The following is an 18,683-nucleotide window of genomic DNA, read 5'->3' on the forward strand; positions in this document are numbered from 1 at the left end:
GGTTGTTGCTTATTGGATGCATGATGCACATTAGAGTGCTTTGTGCCTTTCTGACTTGCTATGACGCTTTTAAGCACGTGACCTTGTCGCAAAACTACTGATTATCACACCCCGATTACATTACATTCTTTCAACCCAGCAGGTCTGTAATGAAAGACAAGATGGAGCAGATCTGTAATTAAATGCACCAATTTATTTGTAAGTACTTTAATGTAACAGCAAGGCACGTGGGCCACTGCATGCTGAACAGATGTAATGGCTTAAGAAATGCTGCAAATCCAAGTTTAATTGGCTACTGTAGGTACACAAATTCCTAACCAAGTCCTCACTGTACACAGTATCAAAAAGTACAAATATCTTTCAACAAGCATTACAAAAAGACAAACAGTGAACAAGTAATTCCTCTCAGCCCCTGCAGGTAAGCAGCTGCAGTGTGGTGATTCGAGGGCTTACAGAGAATCAAAGAGCTCACACAGCACTTTCATAGAAAAGTTCACTTGTCAGTTGAGTCAATATGACCATAAAAAGACTTAATGTCATTCCCAAAATAATTTATAAAATTTATTAATGTGGGATAATACATTTTTAAAACTAATTTTTTTTTTACATTGCACTGAGATTAACTGCAACTTCTCAAAGCCTTTCGACGTTTAACAATCACTGCCATTTACCATGGAGGTAGGAACTGTCACGTAGTCAATACAAAACGAGGTGTCGCTTCACATAGAGCCTGCAACCAAAAAGTACCCCTCTTTTGCCAGGTGCTAATCTAAGATATTTTTTTATTTTAAGTCACTGCATTCCCATTCATGTTCCCAGGTGCTGATTCATAAAACATTAACTCTGATATGCTGATGAATTTCACTCTCACACCTTCTCTGGATCATTCACAACAATGTACCCTGATTTGACGTAACATTGACCGTTCACTTGCTGGAAAAAAACCACAAAAAAAACCACAACACACTTCTGGCAATTTGAGGTATTTTCAATACTGCAATACTGCTGCAGAACACATGTAATACCTCCGTTTCTCCCAAAAACGTGAAAGAAAACCCCCAAAACAGTCAGTATGATTTTTTTTTTTTTTTTAAAAGGCCAAACCATGAAGTCGTAATTACTGCTTTTACATGAGCAATGAACTATACTGTGTTTCGTAAAAAATAAAACCCTACTAATATTAAAAAAGCAGCCTGAATCATTCAGGATTTAGTGTGAGGCATTAAATAATTTGAAACAATACCTGAAACTCCACCAATACACTGTTACAATAATCAATACCAGGCCGTAAAACAAACACACATTCCTGAGTCTCCCGCCAGGGTGGATGGAAAACGTTAAGCAAAAAATTTTGACAAAAAAAGAAAAGAAAAAAAAGAAGAAGGGGGAAATGTTTAACCGTAGTATGAATGATGAGTGCAGTTATATGTGAAAGGCAAGATTAATATATTACCAACATACAAGGTTAAATTAAAAAAGAAAAAAATAATATGAAAATATTTGTTCTGTATTAAATATATGTATCTGCTAGAATATACTGCACTGCCTCTAAATAGGTTGCCCAATTTAAAGGCATTACATCTTTGTACCACCTGCCTAAAAACATCGAGCATCCCTTATGACTTTCACATGAAAACTGACGATATTAAGCAGCTTTAAACAGGAGCTGAGGTGGCTCTCACTGCTGGAGAGAGACTGCTTGTGTCGGAGAGTGAGTGCTCGGATTTAAGTTACAGTCTGTGCTCTTGGAGCAGTGCGGACTTTCTGGCTCTCCGGCCTGGGAGGGATCAGATTTGTTTAGCTGGTAAAACAAATCGTTTTCCTCATCAGATTCTGCTGATCCAGCCGGCTGATTATCCTGCTCCTTCTCATTAACATCTCCCTCTTCTTTTTTCTCCTCTTCCTCTGGATCTTTGACTTTGTGTACGATGAAAAGATGTCTATTGAGAGACAGCACAGACGTGAAACACAGGCCACAGTGAAGGCACTGAGGAGTGTTCTCATCGGTTTTATGCTGAGGTATATGCTGCTGGAACTCTGTGCTGTTGTCTGTAACGAAGCCACACTTCGAACAGCGGAACTGAGTTTTCAGACGCTTAGCGGAAGGAGCCTCGAGACTACCTGCAGGATCCTGAATCTCCATCTGCGTGCCCACATCAGGTGTCGCTGATACAAGCCTCTGGAAATCACAAGTTATGCAGTTTAGACTGGTGAGCAGATTGGAAGCATTTATGTTTGTGTTGAGAAATAATAAATTGCTACCTTGTCCAAAGCATTTTTGTCTACTTGGAGGGGCATTTTTGGCATTTGGCTAAGATCAGGATTTTTTATTCCATGCATAAGGCTGATGTGGTTCTTCAACATCACACTTGTCGTGAAAATTGTCTTCTTGTCCGTGCAATACCTAACAAACAGTGATCGAGCAACAATTAAAAACTGTTTTGTGGCCAAAGTTAGTATTATTATTATTATTTTTTACATTTTCAAAATCTTACCAACAGGTATAAGTCCTCTTTTTGCCATCATGGTCATTGCGAATGTGTCGTCTCAGACTGATTGCAGTGTTGAAAGACAACACACAGTGTCGACATGGATACTTCTTCACGGACTGTTGACAACAAAATAAATAAATAAATGAATGAATGAATAATTTGAGGAATAACAAGATGAGCTTAACTGAATTATTTAAGCATGAGTGCTGAAACAAACAATTTTGGATCTAACTGGGAATTCAAACCAGAATAAAAATGCATCTTGCTTATACTGGTTGACCTAAAAACTCTAACCTTGAGGTGCAGGACTCATTTCAGCCCTACTGCTCGTTGGCTACTCACAGCTGTAAAATTCTACTGGTCCAACTAATAGTATTTCCCAAACACGTACTCAACTAAGTGTTTCTTTACTGGTTCAATTATTTTATTTTCATTACGCACAAAAAGAAAATATGTTCATAATAAACCTCATTTACATTTATCAGCATGTAATGCATAAGTCTGTGCTTAGACAATACAGTCAAATGTTTCACAGACTAATCCAGAATAAATCAGCATACAAAGATACAAACAAAATGTTCAAAGAATAAATAATGTTCTATAAATAAATGATAATGAGAGTAAGTGCAGTGAGTGTCTCATCTTTGGATGACAGATTGTGTAATCTTTGTTATCCAACTAGTTCCCTATTTATTATGTTTGTTTTTTTCCATGATTCTGATGTCACCCCTCACCCACCCCTTCTTTTTTTTTTTTTTATTTAACTTGAGTCACAGTTTACAGCACAGGGGACTCTCATCACTTCTGTTATTTTTATAATCTTCTTTTAATCATTCTAACAAAAAAAAACCTGGGAAAAAGTGTTTGCTTCGAGAACTTTGAGAATGCTATTGTTTCAGTTTCTTGAGCTGGAAATTCTGTGCTATTTTGGTGTAGTGATGCAGGCTCTACAGTTTTCTCCGTGATCCATCTCGAGCTAAACATGTGGCATAGTAATATGTATAACAGTATGGTAAAACATGTAAAGCAGTATAGTAATAAGAAAATAAACAAAACAGAACAGTGTGTATGCTTTAAGGAGTAATTTTGCATTTGTACTCATTTGGGAGCAGGGTAAGAAGATTTCTACTCAGTGTGAATGAGGCCCAATGAGTCTAAAAACTCACTGTGTATCCTGGAGAAAGCAGAGGGCGTGGGAAGAAAAAGAAAAAAAAAAAAGAGGATGGTGGTGGTAATCGGCAAGCTGCTCCAAAGTAATACTGTATATTCTACATGACCCAGTTTCAATTCAAAACACAAGATTTTACATTCTTAAAAAAAAAAAAAAAAAAAAAAAAAAAAAAATTGTGTTTATATGGAAAAATGCAAATTCAAGGGATCATAACCTAGGTACCACAGTCCTAATACAGGAAACCAGACAAGGCTTTACATGATTTACTGATGTTGCTGTCTGAGCAGTCTTCTGTGGCATACTGTCGGTATATTTGTCAAGATTTTAAGACACCAACTCAAGACATAAGAGCGCAACTCTCAGTAATGTTTTGCATCAGCAGACATCAGTGCGGGCTCAGAGCACCCTTACCTTTCCGTGTTTGGTCTTCAAATGGGAAACGTAGGCATCTCGCTCAGTGAACTGCTGCAGGCACTCGTTACATGTCCAGCCAGCGGGTTTCACACGATTTGGGATTTTGCCATCTTGCTCCGACTTCTCTCTAGTAGCACCTGTTTGTTTAACAGGGTAGTGACTCTTCTGTTTTTGGGTAGACTGAGACTCCTGGCGCAAGTCAGTCTGCTTAGTTTCTTTTTTCTTCTCTGTCTCTTCACTTGTGTTTCCTACATGCACACCCTGCAGAACAGGAAACACAAAATTCACATTATCATGCTCAAAGTTATTTACGCAGTAACATTGAACTGTTTCTTTGCTGGTGTTTTAACAAAAAGAACACTACTGCTGGAGCATAAGTTAATGATTTCCTGTGTTGATCGATCTTTATCAGGTGTATGGTTTTAAATTTAAAAAAAAAAAAAAAAAGTAAACACGATAGGACACAGCACCTTACTTTTACTGGATGCATTTTATAACTCTTCCATGGACTAAGGAACCTTTTTTTCAGATGTCTAACAACTTTAGCACAAATCATTTTAGATAAAAAAAAAAAAAGTGTGGCCACACATAAACTATAGGCATCCTAAACTCCTAAAGGATAACTTGCAGGGAATATATTAAAAAATACTGACAACCACCAGTGCTATACCTCACCAGTTCTGCCTAACCACTTTTTATGTCTGAGAGGTAAAAATGATAAACATGTAAATCATCTTAATAAAATGCATATATTTAATTCTAACCTTGAAGTGCTGCATTAACAGCAGCTTTTGTGGAAAGACTGAGTTGCATTCTGGACACTTGAATACAGACGTAACACGCTTGCTGGCATTCTGATAGAAATGCTGAAACAGTAGCTGCTTTTTCTTGAACATTTTCTCACAGGAACACTTTAAGATTAACCTGCAAAAAGAAAGCAAAAACTGTTAAAGCAGCCTATGAAGAGAAGCCCACAGTTTTCAACAGTCAGGTCATGAGATGTTAACTTACTCTGGAGTTGTTTTGCTAGTACTGTGTTTATTTTTCAAATGCAGTTCACAGCTGTCGGAGGTCTTGAATGCAACCGGGCAGATGGAGCACTTGCACAAGACCTCACAGTGTTTTTCTTCGATGTGAGTCTTTTGCCCTTGAAGGGTCCGGAAAACCATATCACAGTGAAGACATCTGGAAGAAAAGGAAAACATAATTGTTGCAACAGTGCACTGTGGGTTTTTTGTTTTGTTTTTTTTTAAAAACCCTGCATTTCTTGCCAAGTTACTCACTTGTACCAAGCCTTGCGAGCATAGTGCAGGCAGTTTTCCCTGACGTGCTTTTGGATGTCTGCAGAACGACACAGGGCACCACACTCAGGGCAGCAGTAAGGGGACTTATGTGCATGAATGCGTAGGTGAGCTCTGAAGCTGCACTTGTTGGGCAGCAGCATTGAGCAAACTTTACAGATCTGGTATTTCACAACAGAACAGAACAAAAAGACAGTTTTAAGTGGAAAACAAACAAACAGTGGTGCCATTAACAAAACAAATCTGGTGATAGAGAAAATACATTTGTTTTTATAGAAAACAATCCAATTAACAGCTAAAATTAAGTAGGTAATTATACAAAGCAGTATTCTCTCTATAGCTAGAATCAGCTTACTCATCTGTACCTCAGTAATCAATCAGAAACAGATCAGATAAATTATCTAAAAAGTGGCACCAGGCATCATGTTGCTTCATTATGATAAATCTATGCCCTGAAGCGCACTTTTCTACTTTGATTTGAGCGACTTTTACAGATTAAAAACATTTAAGAGTAAGCACTAATAGGCTTAGATATTTGCTAAATTGCAAGGTGGTCTTCTCAAGTGATTTGTTGTCACCCTTATACTTGAATATGTCAATTAGCTACTCACCAGTTCTTCTGTATCTTCTGACAGCTTCTGGTAATGGCCTGCGAGTGCTTTGTAGTCAGGCAACTGCTTGTTACACTCCAAACAGCGGAGTCGATGGCGGATGATGCTTTCCGGATACAAGGGCAGGACAGGCTCACTTTTAGGCAAGACTAATGGCGAGGTGTAAGTGCCCACAGTAACCAGTTCACTACTCATGGGTACAAACATTTTTTCTTCTGCTATGGGCTTCAAATTGAGCTGTGTGCACTGCATCACTGTCCCACTGTTCTTGTGTTCCCTTGCATGAGCCAACAAGGCACACTTGTTAAAAAACACCAAAGTCTTTGCGCAGTGTGTACATCCTACTTCAATGTGGACACTCCTCCTACTGTAATGAAATGCGAGGCTCTTCTCCACCCCAAAGGAGTCCCCACACTCGAGGCAGCAGTATCCATGTGGTGGAAGGTTGATATTGGTCCCCGGAGGTGGGTTCAAGTTTGGCACATATGTAGGCACAGGGTTGGCACTGTTCAACAGTCTGTTTAAAGTTCCTGCAGATGGGTTCGGATTAGACATGCGGGGATAAGAATTGGCTGTTTTGACCTGATGCACTAATGGGACAGTACTGTACACTGTGGAGGAGAGTGTGTGTTGACTTTGTTGATAGGAGGTGGTTCGTGCAGCTACTGAAGCAGCAACGCTGTGAGGGACAAGGTTTAGACTAGCTAAGTGCATTGCTTTTGGAAGGAAGTTTGTGGTAGTTCCATGGCCTGTAGTGGCTGATACTCTCTTTGGTTTGTGCACTTGATGTGCGGCAGATCTTTTGACTTTAGTATTACGGACTACTGGTGCAGAGCGCATTACACCTGACCTCCGGGGGTTTTCCTCAGACTTCCTGTTTGAAACTTTTGCCGAAGCTGTATTGGCTACATTACCTTTACTTGGCACCCCAACAACAGCATCAGGAGCTTGAGACTGATGTGGAGATGCATTACAGTATGAATCATCACTAATCATACTCTGCGATGGAGAGGATTCGTAGGCAGAATGCACTTCGTCATTTTCTGAATCTGGGAGCACACTGGTGACGGTACGCTTGATCTGCCCAGATGTGGTTTTAATGGTCTTAATCCTGACCTTAGGTATGGCTGGAGGTGAACCAGATACCACTGCAGGGGACGCTTTGCCACTACTGTCACTGCAGATACTCACAGGGCTATCGGGTGGTTTCCTTAATCGTTTTACTGCTTCAAGTGGACTTCTGGGGCTTCGTGGGGATATGGGGACCTTGGGGCTAGCTTTCATGCAGTCACTTTGAACAGATGGGTATTCTCTGTGATCTATCTGCTCATTGGGATCTTTTCTAGCATTCAGAGCCACCAGAGCATCAAGACAAGAGGATAATTTACATGTCTGTGACTTGACATGTGGATAAGGGATGGAAACAGTCACCGGGGCTCCTGAATTGCAGTTGGTTTCAGTAAAGTTCTGTTTTCCTAATTGTGGAGGAAATTCACTGTGTAGTCCAGGTGTTTTCTCTGCGTCACTACTACCACAGATGTCAGAAGGCTCCTCGCTTCTACTACTTTCTGCTCCTTTAATCCTCTGTATGCTTTCGTAATTGTTAGAGTCCTTGGAAGAGTTATCAAACATGCTAAGGTCAATTTTTGGGGGATTGTGACAGACTGAAGTGTCTAAAACCGAAGCTTTTGGGAAACAGAGTCTGTCTTCGTTTGTAAGTATTTCGTCCCTGCTTGACTCGGTGTTTTCATGCTCAGGACTGGAGACTGGACTTAAACGTGAAAGCGCCTGAGGAAATAATGGTGCCTCATCAGGTATAGGTAGCTTTCCAGAAAGCTCACTTGAAGCCCTCCCATTCAACGTGGACACAAATGATTTGGAGAAGCTGGTATTAGTTGTCTCAGCAGAGGTCACAGAAGTGTCTTGTCCCCTAAATCCATTTTGCAATGTTGGTCCCGAGTGAAGTCTATCACCAAATTCTTCAAGTAACTCCTGCCGACTTGTATTTTTCACAATAACACTTACAGCTGGGACATCTGAGGGTGGTATAGCTTGGTTAGTCAGTAAGCTGTCATCCAGACACATCTCTGTGTGTTTCAGCTGACTTTCTGCTTCCTCATGACTCCCCTGGATGGGCTCTTTGGCATCCAATCCAGTGGCATCTGGGATGTCAAAAGCTGCCAGGAGATCATCAAAATCTGGGGTCTTCATGTCACCCATGGCCGTACAGTCTCACAAACCTACAGAAAAGACGCAACGGTGACTAAAGTACTGTTAAAATAAAAAAACTAAAACAAAAAACTGTTTTATAAACTGACGAGTAAATACTTAGCAAATGGGACGCGTCATATGTCAACGCTAGCTTTAGCTAGCAAGCTAAACGTGGGCAACATCTGCAGCGCTAATGCTAAATATGTAATAAAACACGCACAACACAAGCGATTTAACAGATAGCACAGACTTGAAACCCACTCAGTGGACAAATTATATGAGAGATGCACATAGGAGCCAGCTACCAAGTTAGCTGTATAATGGAGCTAAGCTAGCGAGTTAGCCCATATCTTAGCAACATGCTACAGCGTAAATAATTCAGCCAAACGAGTAAAGTCGTCACGTAATGATACACAGGGTGCTCACCATTTGATCCGAGTGTGTTAAACAGCTCTAGTAAACTACCTACTCAGCCATTTAACTGTCTGCACTAAATATTCGCAAGCTAAGCTAGGCTGTTTTAAGGTTTCATAGCTAGGCTACAAGCTACTAACGTTAACTTCGTTTTCCTTTTCCTCAGTGGGAAATTCAAACCCTCGGCGCTGTCTTACAGACCTGAGGTTGCGGCGGGAGTGACTGCTTTCAACGACAGTACTAAAGGTCCACTAAAATATTTATTCAGGTTCAGGACGGAGTTGCAACTCACAAACGACGAAGCTTCGGTGTTCGGTAAGGTTGGGTAATGCTAACAGTATTAAAATTTAATGCAAATAAAAACCTTGAGTCCGGGTGAATGTATAATGAGGCACTAAACACTAATAATATTGCAAATTCCAAAAAATTAACATTATTATAGGTGTCGGAAAGCTTGTTTCGAATTTCCTAAAGCTCTTGTCTTTGGTTAATGAAAAGTAAACACAGAAATATAGTCTTGTTCTCCTAATTTGGGTGAATTTTAAAAAAAATTCAAGCTCCAAACGACCCAAAATGCAAAAACAGTGCCTTTCATCAGACACGTCTGCCTGGCAAAAATCTGTCAGCTTCAGGTGATGTGCAAAATACTATACATGATCAAAATACCTTTAAATTACGGTTTTATAAACCGTGATATCTGTATACAGCTATTCATAGACATAAAACTAATCCTATCAGAAATATATAAACATCACTATAACCACCAATTACCAAGTTAATTTGGCTTCCAGTTAATTGTTAAAGTGTTCATTAGATCCATGCTGTGAAATGTCACAAATCATGCTGTAACCTGGAAGTCATCCCAATATGTCAGTGGTATTAACACTTTATGGGCCATTTAAGTAATAATGGGTTTTTGGCTGTAATTAAGGTGATAATTTGGTGAGGAGGGTGATATTCTCTAAAGATCCATGGCCTCAGCAGCCTCTGATTTGGGAAACTGCCATTATTCTAGTGAAGAAGCTATATAAACGTCCTGTAAGACATAACTGAGGGTTATTAAAGCTCCACAGCTTCCTTCCCGCTAGTCAAGGTTTCCAGAAGTGACAGCAGTTCACATTAAATTTACAGGCGCATGCACTTAGTCATCAGCTAACAATAAATAAATAAAGGCTTTATTTAGTGTAAACGTAATAGAAGTAACATACTATTGATTGTATGCACGGATATGTAAGAGATTAAACAAACTTATTTTGCTGGTTTGTGAATTAAAAAAAAATCATAGATACTTAAATATAAATTGACAGACTTATCAAACTCCGTTTAACGCTGGATAAAGTAGAGGGCTTCTTATTGAATTAATGATACATTATTCCTATTCGACTGCCAATCTGAGCTTGCTGGGGAAATTAACATAAAAACAACTCCTCGGGCTGCTGATTCAGTGTATTTAATGTTGCGTCACAAAATCTGTTACTGATCATTGATATCTGTTAATGGATTTCAGGGTGCCAAGCTTTCTAACTGAAGGCAAATGGTCTGCACTTTTAAATATTAATTATTCTTTATCACTTCCTCCAGACAGACTGAGTCCCCACTGAGTGTCACCAAGCATGCACTAACTGTATTTCAAAGGAATCGTAAATTTTTATGTGTTAGACAAGATTATATTTAACCAGGTGAAAGCGGAACAAACAGCTGCCATTACACCCAATCGTGAATCATCACCATGAAAGTAAAGTACGGGTTGCGCTGCAATATACTTAATTGACCAGATAACAGCTGCAGCTGATTTCGAGGCTCTCTGATTCTGAAGTACTCAGTGTGCTTACTCTTCAAAATAATCATAAAAAAAGAAAGAAAAAAGATTTAATACAAGTTAACTTGACACTGCTGACGCTGACTTACCAAAATGTGTCTTATATCAAAGCCTTTCAAGGATAAAATAGTTGCAGTCAAATGTAAAGTGTTCACTTTTTGAGAGTTATGCTATTTTTGAAGGGTTATCAGCCACATATTGAGCTTTATTTTTAAGGTAGGCTACAGTAATATAACTATAGACTTATTCTGTTTGTGATATAAGGGCTCCTTTCTGTTATTAATCATGTTGATTATTCAGAAGCTTGTGACAAATGTATTTTCAGATAGCCAATTTTACAAATATGAGTTTTTTACGACTAACAACCTCCTATGATAAAGTCATGACTGACCTACTGTGTTTCTTAGGAATTGCCTCTTAAGAGTCAATTCAAGACTCATCTTCCGTCGTTCCAGCAATTTAGGAAATGCAAAACATGGTCAGCTTCACGTCTCAAAAGTATTGCTTCATAAGGTGCATTAAATCATTCCTCCTGAATGACACAAGCATCTCCGTTGTGTACTTCCTGAGAGATCGGAGCAGTACGCTACGTGTCTGTTAATTAATGATAAGATGTTTCATTGAGGGCAGAGTGTGTTTCCCTCCAGTGTATTTTACAGCACAGCATTTGACAGCTGGGTCTAGGAGGACGCACAATGAGTAAGCCATTAACTCTGCTTTTCCTTGAATTAAGCTGTTTGTTCTGCAGTTGTGAATTTGTATTTTTGTGGAACAATTTTCATATAGATTCACGTAAGATTTCAGGATTATGTGGACATATGTTAAGTTTTCTGTATCTCACAGAGCAAAAGGCAAAAAAACCAGAAAGTCGAGATTTGATTTGTCACTTATTGTTCCTGCTCCTGCTTGTTCAAGTTGCAGCTGCTTTCCCACAGGCAGCTGCATAGAAGTGAATAATGATCCTGTTTTTCAGCGGACCAATACGATGTCCACCTTGAAAAGATAAGCCAGAACAATGGAAACGGAGTGGACAACCATGCTTATGAAATACAGGTATGTGTTATGTTGTCCTGTGTTTTACTTTCAAATGAAACATGTTTTTAATAAATTACCTGTATTTTCCTAGGAGGACGACATTAATGACTACAACAGCATAAAAAGTGAGGCCAAAAAGCCTAAAAAAAGATTGGAACTGGGATCATACCTAAGGTGTGTCAGTTCAAGTTGTTTCTGTTTATAGAACTAGTCCTACAGTTTTATTGTGAGTAAGTATGTCAGTTTTTATAGCATGTGCCTTATGCCTCTGTACTGTATTTATTTACTCAACAGTTTGTGTGTATACTTTACACACATATAAAACAAAATCTGTAATGGATAAGATTCTTTTAATCCAAGATATGGCTAAGATTTATTTGATGTTGTATGAAATAACCTGTGTGGACAAAAGTATAGGCGCCACACTGCTTAATCTTTGAATTCAGGTGTTTTCAGTCTCATTGCCGTTGCTAAAGTTGTTGAAATAAACACCTGTTCGTGCATTCTGCCTTTAAAAACATCAGTTGAAGACAATTTTAAAGAGTTCACTGAGTTTGAGCCTAGTACTGGAACACAAGGCCACAGTTGCAACAAGTCCGTTTGTGAAATTTCCTCTGAAAGTATTTATTGCACACCGAAGGTTTTTAGGAGTTTACTGAGTGGGGTAACCAAGAGCTCTAAAGGTTGCCAGCACCACTCAGTAACTGCACAGCTCCTCTGGCATTAACATCAGCACAAGAACTGTGTGCAGAGAACTTCATGGCCTGGGTTTCCATAGGTCAAGCAGCTCCTGTAGGTGTAGCGTGTAGCTGACCTAGTACTTTTGTCAATATACTGTATACACAACTTGAAAATAAGTTGAAATATGATTCTAGTTACTCAAAAGTATTGCAGTGAACGATTGTTTTTGACTTTACTTCTGATTTTTGATTTTTTTTTTCTGTACTTCAGCAAAGTTTCCGGACCAATTAATGCCACAGAGAATTACATCAAGGCTCATTCAAAACTCTTCAAATACATTGTCCTGGGTGTACTCGGAGCAGGTAATAATTTATGAAACATCAGTTTATTCAGCAGATATGCATCAGAATCTGAATCAGCTTTATTGACCAAGTATATGTACATGTGCAAAGAATGGGGCTTCGTTTTCTTTTTTTTGCTCTCACTCTATTTACCCAAATAAACAAACATACAATAACAACCTGTACAGCACATTTATATTCATATATACAGTGGTCAAAGATGTTGGTATACATTATGGAATAAATAAGGGATTGATTACTACTTGCTCTATATGAAGTATACAATGTGCGTGGGAAATGGCAGTGTTATGAATAGTATATAGGTATCTACAATGGTATATAGATATGTACAGCAGGGTTCTGCATGGTATCCTTTACACAGGCAAGGTTTGTGACTTTTCTTTGAGTAAACTAATTACAGTATAGACAGTGATCATGATGAATTGCTTTTCTCTTCTGTAGGTTATGTGGCGTACTTCATTGCGGCATGTGTACTGGATTTCAAGAGGGCCACTGCCCTTGTAGTCCTGACCTGTTTGGCTGTTGCTGCTGTATCACTGGAACTTTTGAAGAAGTACAAGGGGAAAAGCATCAGTCGCTTTTTCAAGCCCGGCGTCAGATGGTTTAAATCAAACTTGAAATGGATAAAATGGTGAATGAATTTAAAGTTTGGTGAAAGAACTGGCTCTTTGTGAAAGAACTCCTTGTGACTATTAAGTCATGATGTGTGGCTTTAATGTGTTTTCCAGGGTTTTCATTTTGGTGGTTGTGGTCTTGCTTGTGGTGTGGCTCGCTATAGACACAAGCAAGCGTCCTACCCAGCTTATCTCATTTGGCGGAGTTTGCATGTTCATCGTGCTTATATTCCTCTTCTCAGCACACAGGACAATGGTTAGTTTTCCACTGAGTCACAGCCTTTACTGTGATGACATCTGTTTCGAAACATTTTTGGGCGTCATATCTCAGATTATCTCTGATCTGTCCCCGTATCATCTTACAATTTAGTTGAATTGCTTCCTTGGAATAATACTGAATTTTATGAAGACTTCTTTATATTTCTAATGGCCAAAGCATTTCTTTTTTTCACATTTTGTTTTAGGTATCATGGAGGCCTGTGTTTTGGGGTCTCGGGATACAGTTCTGCCTTGGCCTTTTTATTATACGAACGGAGCCTGGATTTATAGCTTTCGACTGGCTTGGAAAACAAGTGCAGGTATTATATGAGGATGGGCATTTCATTGTCAATCAAATTATAATGATGCCTCATAAAAAGGTGATTTACACTAGCGATTAACCTCAACCTTAGACACCACAACTATTCAGCATAACACTTCCAAGTAACATTAAGACTCATTCAGTTCTTTTATCATCTATTTACCTTCAATTTAACTTGTAGATGTTACTTGTATGACACAACAGTGTGGACTCATATTCTTTAACTTATTTACACATGCTTATCTTTAGACCTGCTTTATTACAGTATTCACCCTTACTCTTTGGTCCTCCAAGGGTTGAGTGTGCGCACACGCACATGGCCTGCGAATTAATATACAGTGTGTTTTACAGCCTATTATCTCTACTAATTGGCGATCTTATTCACCTTAATAAAATGTATTGGTATGTGCATCAGAAATGTCATGAATTCATTTACTAAGCAAATGAATAATATATGAAATCTAATCCTGAGTTTCCACTTTTACAATTGTAATTTCAGATATTTCTCGACTACACCAAAGAAGGTTCATCGTTCGTTTTTGGCGATCTGATTGGAAACATTTTTGCCTTTCAAGTAAGTAAATGAATGGACCCTCAACCATGATTATAAATTATTTAACTTGAACATTGCTAACCCGAGTTTTATGATTTCCCCTCAGGCTTTGCCAATTGTTATTTTCTTTAGCAGCGTGATGTCTGTCCTTTACTACTTGGGGATTATGCAGTGGCTCATTTTGAAGGTAAAATACACTGCTCGCCGCATCTTCAATGCTTCTGTGCTCCTATTGCTTATGTAGTAATAATCTGCTACTAAGGGCCACGATTTTTGTGCATGCAGATCTCGTGGGTTATGCAGATAACAATGGGAACCTCTTCCACAGAGACCTTGAGCGTGGCAGGCAATATATTTGTTGGGCAGGTACTTCTTGCTTCAACATTTTATTCAACACTATTTTACGAACATCATTGTTTGAACTTTTGTGCATGTACCTGTGAATAAGTGCAGAAAAAATTAAATGTTTTTTGTACATTAGACTGAAGCACCGCTGCTGATTCGCCCCTATTTGAAGGATATGACCAAATCAGAGATCCATGCTGTTATGACTGGTGGATTTGCCACAATTGCGGGCAGTGTTATGGGGGCATTCATCTCATTTGGGGTGAGATAAAACCTTTAATACAAACCTATTTTCATACTAGCATAATGTATCTTATTCCATACAGAAGTATACAATAAAAACGTAACGTGCACAAAAAAAGACAAAGATTCAACTGTAAGTTAAAAAAACAAAAGCAATTTAAACTCTGAGTGAAAAACAAGATTTTTAAAAAGTTGCAGTGAGGGGCATAGCCAGTACTGATTTCTGGCTCAAGGACCTTTGTTGTTTTATTTAAACTCCTGAGAGGGAACAAGCACAGCACTGTTCCTCGGTTACTGTAGGAACACAAACTGTGATAAGGCAGCTGATTAGTCTGGACTGGGGCTATGAAGTTAGTTGCAAACAATTTTATATAAAGAAACAGTAAAAACCCTCATGGCAGTATTAAAAAGAAAAAGGAAAAAATGGGCCCAAAACTGAACAAATACTTAGAAATAGACCTGAATACCTAATACAGATTTCATTCATTCCACTTGTGTCTTAGAGCTGAGAGAAAAACAGCCGTTGAGGTTTCTGAGAGTACAGAGTAATTTATAGTTTTCAGTAGTTCTGCTGACAAGCATCATGACCCAGATTTATATAGGAAAAGATGCTAGCTGGTAGAGACATAGGTGTGGCTCCATATCTTATCTAACGTGAGGTTTCTATCTGGGTAAAAAGCTGAATGAGCATTACAAAAGGATTATGAGGACTAATATCAGTGATTGTGTTTACCCAGGTTTTGCTTACTAGCAACAGCTTTTTTGCTGCCAGCAATTTGCGATATAGGAAAAAGGGAACCTTAAAAGCAATTTACGTGACTTGATATGTGATATGTGTCTGTCTGGTTGATGGGTAGTTTTAATAAGTCACAACATATTCAAAGCATGCAAGTGTATATTACCGACAGTGTTGCTAATCGCTGCTGTAATCACCCTAATCAGTTACATGTTATTTAATTGTATTTCACAGATTGATGCATCTTCCTTGATATCAGCCTCTGTGATGGCTGCTCCGTGTGCTCTGGCAATCTCTAAGCTTTCTTACCCAGAAACAGAGGAGAGTTGCTTTAAATCAAAGCAGAACATCAAAGTGGCTTCTGGGTGTGTACACAATTGAATTTCTTCTCATAATGTTGTCTTTTTTGTGTGTGTGTGTTCGTTTTAGAATATCTTATCTACATTTATGTATTTTTAACATTTCAGTGATGAGCAGAACATTTTGGAAGCAGTCAGCAGTGGAGCATCTGCATCAATAGGGCTCGTTGCTAACATCGCAGCAAATCTTATAGCCTTTCTTGCTATCCTCGGATTCATAAATTCAGCTTTGAAATGGCTTGGAGGAATGGTTGGATATCCTGATGTCACATTTCAGGTACGTTTTAGCAACAGAAAGTTAATGTGGTATCTTGATCATTTTATAAACTTCTTAGATTTTAGAATTATATTTTTATATTATAATATTTTGATGAAAATTCAGTTAATTAAAGTTATCTAATAATAAATACTTGTATTTGATCATTTAAATAATTATATCATAACTGTATGACATGTAGTATTTTAATATCCTTTGACTTGTATTATGACAGTATAAAATAAATACTCAACTACTTATTCTGACAAATGTATTTAGATAAGTTAGAATTTACAGCATAAACTTCCTATATAGTGATTAATGTTTGCGACCCCACCCAACAAAGATAAACCATCTCTGGCTTGTTTTGCTGGGTGGGGTGAATATGAGAAAGAAACCATAAAGTTAGAGTTGTCAGCGTATTTCCGTGTGTTTTATCTTAGGGAAGTTTGTGTCCGTTATGCACACAAACTTTGCTTGACATTCTGATTTACTGTGCTTTCCTTTTTCTGAGAATTTAAGATATCAGTCTAACAAATTTCAAATAACCTTATCTTGTCTTTGTAGTTAATTTGCTCCTACGTGTTTATGCCTGTGGCCTTTATGATGGGAGTGACATACGACGAGAGTTTCGTTGTGGCTAAGCTAATTGGCACAAAGCTCTTCCTCAATGAGTTTGTGGCATATGAGGAATTATCTAAATTGAAGCAAAACAGGCTTGACGGACTTGCTGAGGTTATTGGAGATGAAAGACAGTGGATATCCGTGAGTATATGTTTTTAGTTCTGAATATATTTTAAATTTTGTCAGTATGAATGTGAGCTGGAAAAATCTTTTTTTTTCTTGTTTCAGGTCCGATCAGAAATCATCACCACTTATGCTCTTTGTGGGTTTGCCAATTTCAGCTCACTGGGCATTGTGATTGGAGGTCTTTGTGAGTATTAAATCATATCATTGTCACATTTTTGCCTTGATCCAGAATGTGTTCTCTCAGTAATGGATTCTCTAACACTGTGTGTTTTCTTTTCTCCAAGCATCTATATGCCCACCAAGAAGAAATGACATCTCATCTCTGGTGTTTAGAGCCATGATCACCGGGACATGTGTATCTCTCGTCAATGCTTGCATTGCAGGTAAAGTTCTGTTAGTTTGTTTTGTTTCCAGTGTATCTCCACAGCATCTTTCTGTGCAGTTTTTACAGAGCAGCTTTCACTCTCATTTTTCAGGCATCCTCTTTGTTCCTCCATTGGACTGTGTGGAGGTTTTTAACGGATCACCCTTCAATGCCACACTTTCAAATGTTGCAGAATGCTGTCAAGAGCTCTTTCAAAGGTATGCATTTACATTGTCATTAAAAAGAAGCTTGCAGGTGGCTAAACTAATTGGAAGAAATCAGATATGCACTCAGGCTATTAAGTATCTCTTTGTGATATCTCATTATTTTTATTTATATGTAAAATTATTTTTTTTGCAGCACCATAAACAACGGGACCGTCTCATTTGAAGGATTCTGGGGCAATGTAGCAAACGCCACCATATTTCTCTCCAAATGTTGTCAGTGTTGTGGCTCGCCCGATGTGGATGTTTGTATTTAAAGAACAACCCATAGCAGTCGTATGCAAGCCACATGCAAAACATTTCTAAAAGTATTTTCAACCTCTGTTCAGCTTTCCGGTGAGGTTTGTAAGTACAATTTGCTTGACTCACCAGTCTGTAATCGGACAAAGTTGTTGTGAATCACCACAGAAATTGGCAGCGGGCCACCTGATCCACTTTGATGAGTTTAACACTGTCAAAAGTCATATTAAAGTACCAAAACAATAAAATATTAACTGAGTGGATTGACATAAAATGCCTTTCTAAAAAACTGTCTTTTGTAAACAGATATGAGCTGTTACCAGGAGAAGTCACAGCCATTAGTACATCAAAAGCCAAAACATTACAGTATATTATTAACCATGCTGTGCCACTTTAAAAAAAACAGCGAAACAAACAACCTCTTAGTAAACTGTCACATAGCAGTGGTGATTCATGTGCTGGCAATCAAGTTCCTCTTAATGTATTACTTTATTTTATTTGTTAAAATTCATGCATTACGATCAGTGTTTTCTTCAATGTGAAAATCAGTCAGAAGTCAAGTGCTAGTTTTTTTCCCCACTGGAGCTCATTTGCATACCAGTTTGTGTATTTGTGTATTTGTGTCACATTTATTGTAAAAATGTAAAGCCGGCAGTACATGCATAATGTTTTTGAGCTGATTTTATCTTTTATGTATTATATTGTAAATCGGTCTTATAAAAGCCAAACTGGGAATCAAAACAAATATTTTAATATATATTTTAATAAATATTCTCAAAGGATTTTAATTAATGTAAATTTTCCCAATAAAATTGAGAAACAGGATTATTATATCTATCTATCTATCTATCTATCTATCTATCTATCTATCTATCTATCTATCTATATATACTATGTTAACTACTATA

At 38.1% G+C, this 18,683-nt stretch overlaps 2 protein-coding genes across 5 annotated transcripts; one reads left to right on the forward strand and one right to left on the reverse strand.

Annotated features, from left to right (window-relative positions):
- Window positions 1-173: 173 nt before the first annotated feature.
- Window positions 174-8,925, reverse strand: znf592 (zinc finger protein 592). 3 transcript variants are annotated; one of them, XM_025909004.1, is made up of 9 exons: window positions 8,907-8,925; window positions 5,990-8,229; window positions 5,361-5,539; window positions 5,089-5,262; window positions 4,842-5,001; window positions 4,075-4,338; window positions 2,496-2,608; window positions 2,263-2,404; window positions 174-2,179 (listed from the first exon to the last, which is right to left on the reverse strand). In XM_025909004.1, exons 2-9 carry the CDS (start codon window positions 8,207-8,209, stop codon window positions 1,679-1,681), a joined length of 3,753 nt encoding a protein of 1,250 aa, XP_025764789.1. In that variant the 5' UTR covers window positions 8,210-8,229; window positions 8,907-8,925; the 3' UTR covers window positions 174-1,678. The 3 variants fall into 3 exon arrangements, with proteins under 3 accessions (XP_025764789.1, XP_019217159.1, XP_005470802.1); XM_019361614.2 differs by having other exon boundaries at window positions 8,816-8,908; XM_005470745.4 differs by lacking the exon at window positions 8,907-8,925 and adding an exon at window positions 8,627-8,803.
- slc28a1 (solute carrier family 28 member 1) lies at window positions 8,179-18,600 on the forward strand. 2 transcript variants are annotated; one of them, XM_025909005.1, is made up of 19 exons: window positions 8,179-8,248; window positions 8,781-8,929; window positions 11,407-11,486; window positions 11,560-11,642; window positions 12,420-12,511; window positions 12,953-13,142; window positions 13,240-13,381; window positions 13,590-13,703; window positions 14,205-14,279; window positions 14,365-14,445; window positions 14,544-14,624; window positions 14,740-14,865; window positions 15,817-15,947; window positions 16,050-16,218; window positions 16,765-16,962; window positions 17,050-17,131; window positions 17,232-17,330; window positions 17,424-17,529; window positions 17,672-18,600. In XM_025909005.1, the coding sequence occupies exons 1-19, from the start codon at window positions 8,199-8,201 to the stop codon at window positions 17,790-17,792; spliced, it is 2,169 nt and encodes a 722-aa protein (XP_025764790.1). In that variant the 5' UTR covers window positions 8,179-8,198; the 3' UTR covers window positions 17,793-18,600. The 2 variants fall into 2 exon arrangements, with proteins under 2 accessions (XP_025764790.1, XP_025764791.1); XM_025909006.1 differs by lacking the exons at window positions 8,179-8,248; window positions 8,781-8,929 and adding an exon at window positions 10,974-11,132.
- Window positions 18,601-18,683: the final 83 nt, after the last annotated feature.

This window comes from Oreochromis niloticus, linkage group LG7 (assembly GCF_001858045.2).
Source record: "Oreochromis niloticus isolate F11D_XX linkage group LG7, O_niloticus_UMD_NMBU, whole genome shotgun sequence".
Lineage (NCBI taxonomy): Eukaryota > Metazoa > Chordata > Actinopteri > Cichliformes > Cichlidae > Oreochromis > Oreochromis niloticus.

What these genes read in the sequence shown, in the direction of transcription:
- znf592 (XM_025909004.1), bottom strand. Translation starts at nt 8,209, where the DNA reads ATGGGTGACATGAAGACCCCAGATTTTGATGATCTCCTGGCAGCTTTT. An exon ending in CAGAAGATACAGAAGAACTG is followed by an intron (nt 5,540 to 5,989) that starts GTGAGTAGCTAA and finishes GTGAAATACCAG; the next exon opens with ATCTGTAAAGTTTGCTCAAT. An exon ending in TGTTAATGCAGCACTTCAAG is followed by an intron (nt 4,339 to 4,841) that starts GTTAGAATTAAA and finishes CCTGTTCTGCAG; the next exon opens with GGTGTGCATGTAGGAAACAC.
- slc28a1 (XM_025909005.1), top strand. Translation starts at nt 8,199, where the DNA reads ATGTCACCCATGGCCGTACAGTCTCACAAACCTACAGAAAAGACGCAA. An exon ending in GAACTGGGATCATACCTAAG is followed by an intron (nt 11,643 to 12,419) that starts GTGTGTCAGTTC and finishes TCTGTACTTCAG; the next exon opens with CAAAGTTTCCGGACCAATTA. An exon ending in AACATCAAAGTGGCTTCTGG is followed by an intron (nt 15,948 to 16,049) that starts GTGTGTACACAA and finishes TTAACATTTCAG; the next exon opens with TGATGAGCAGAACATTTTGG.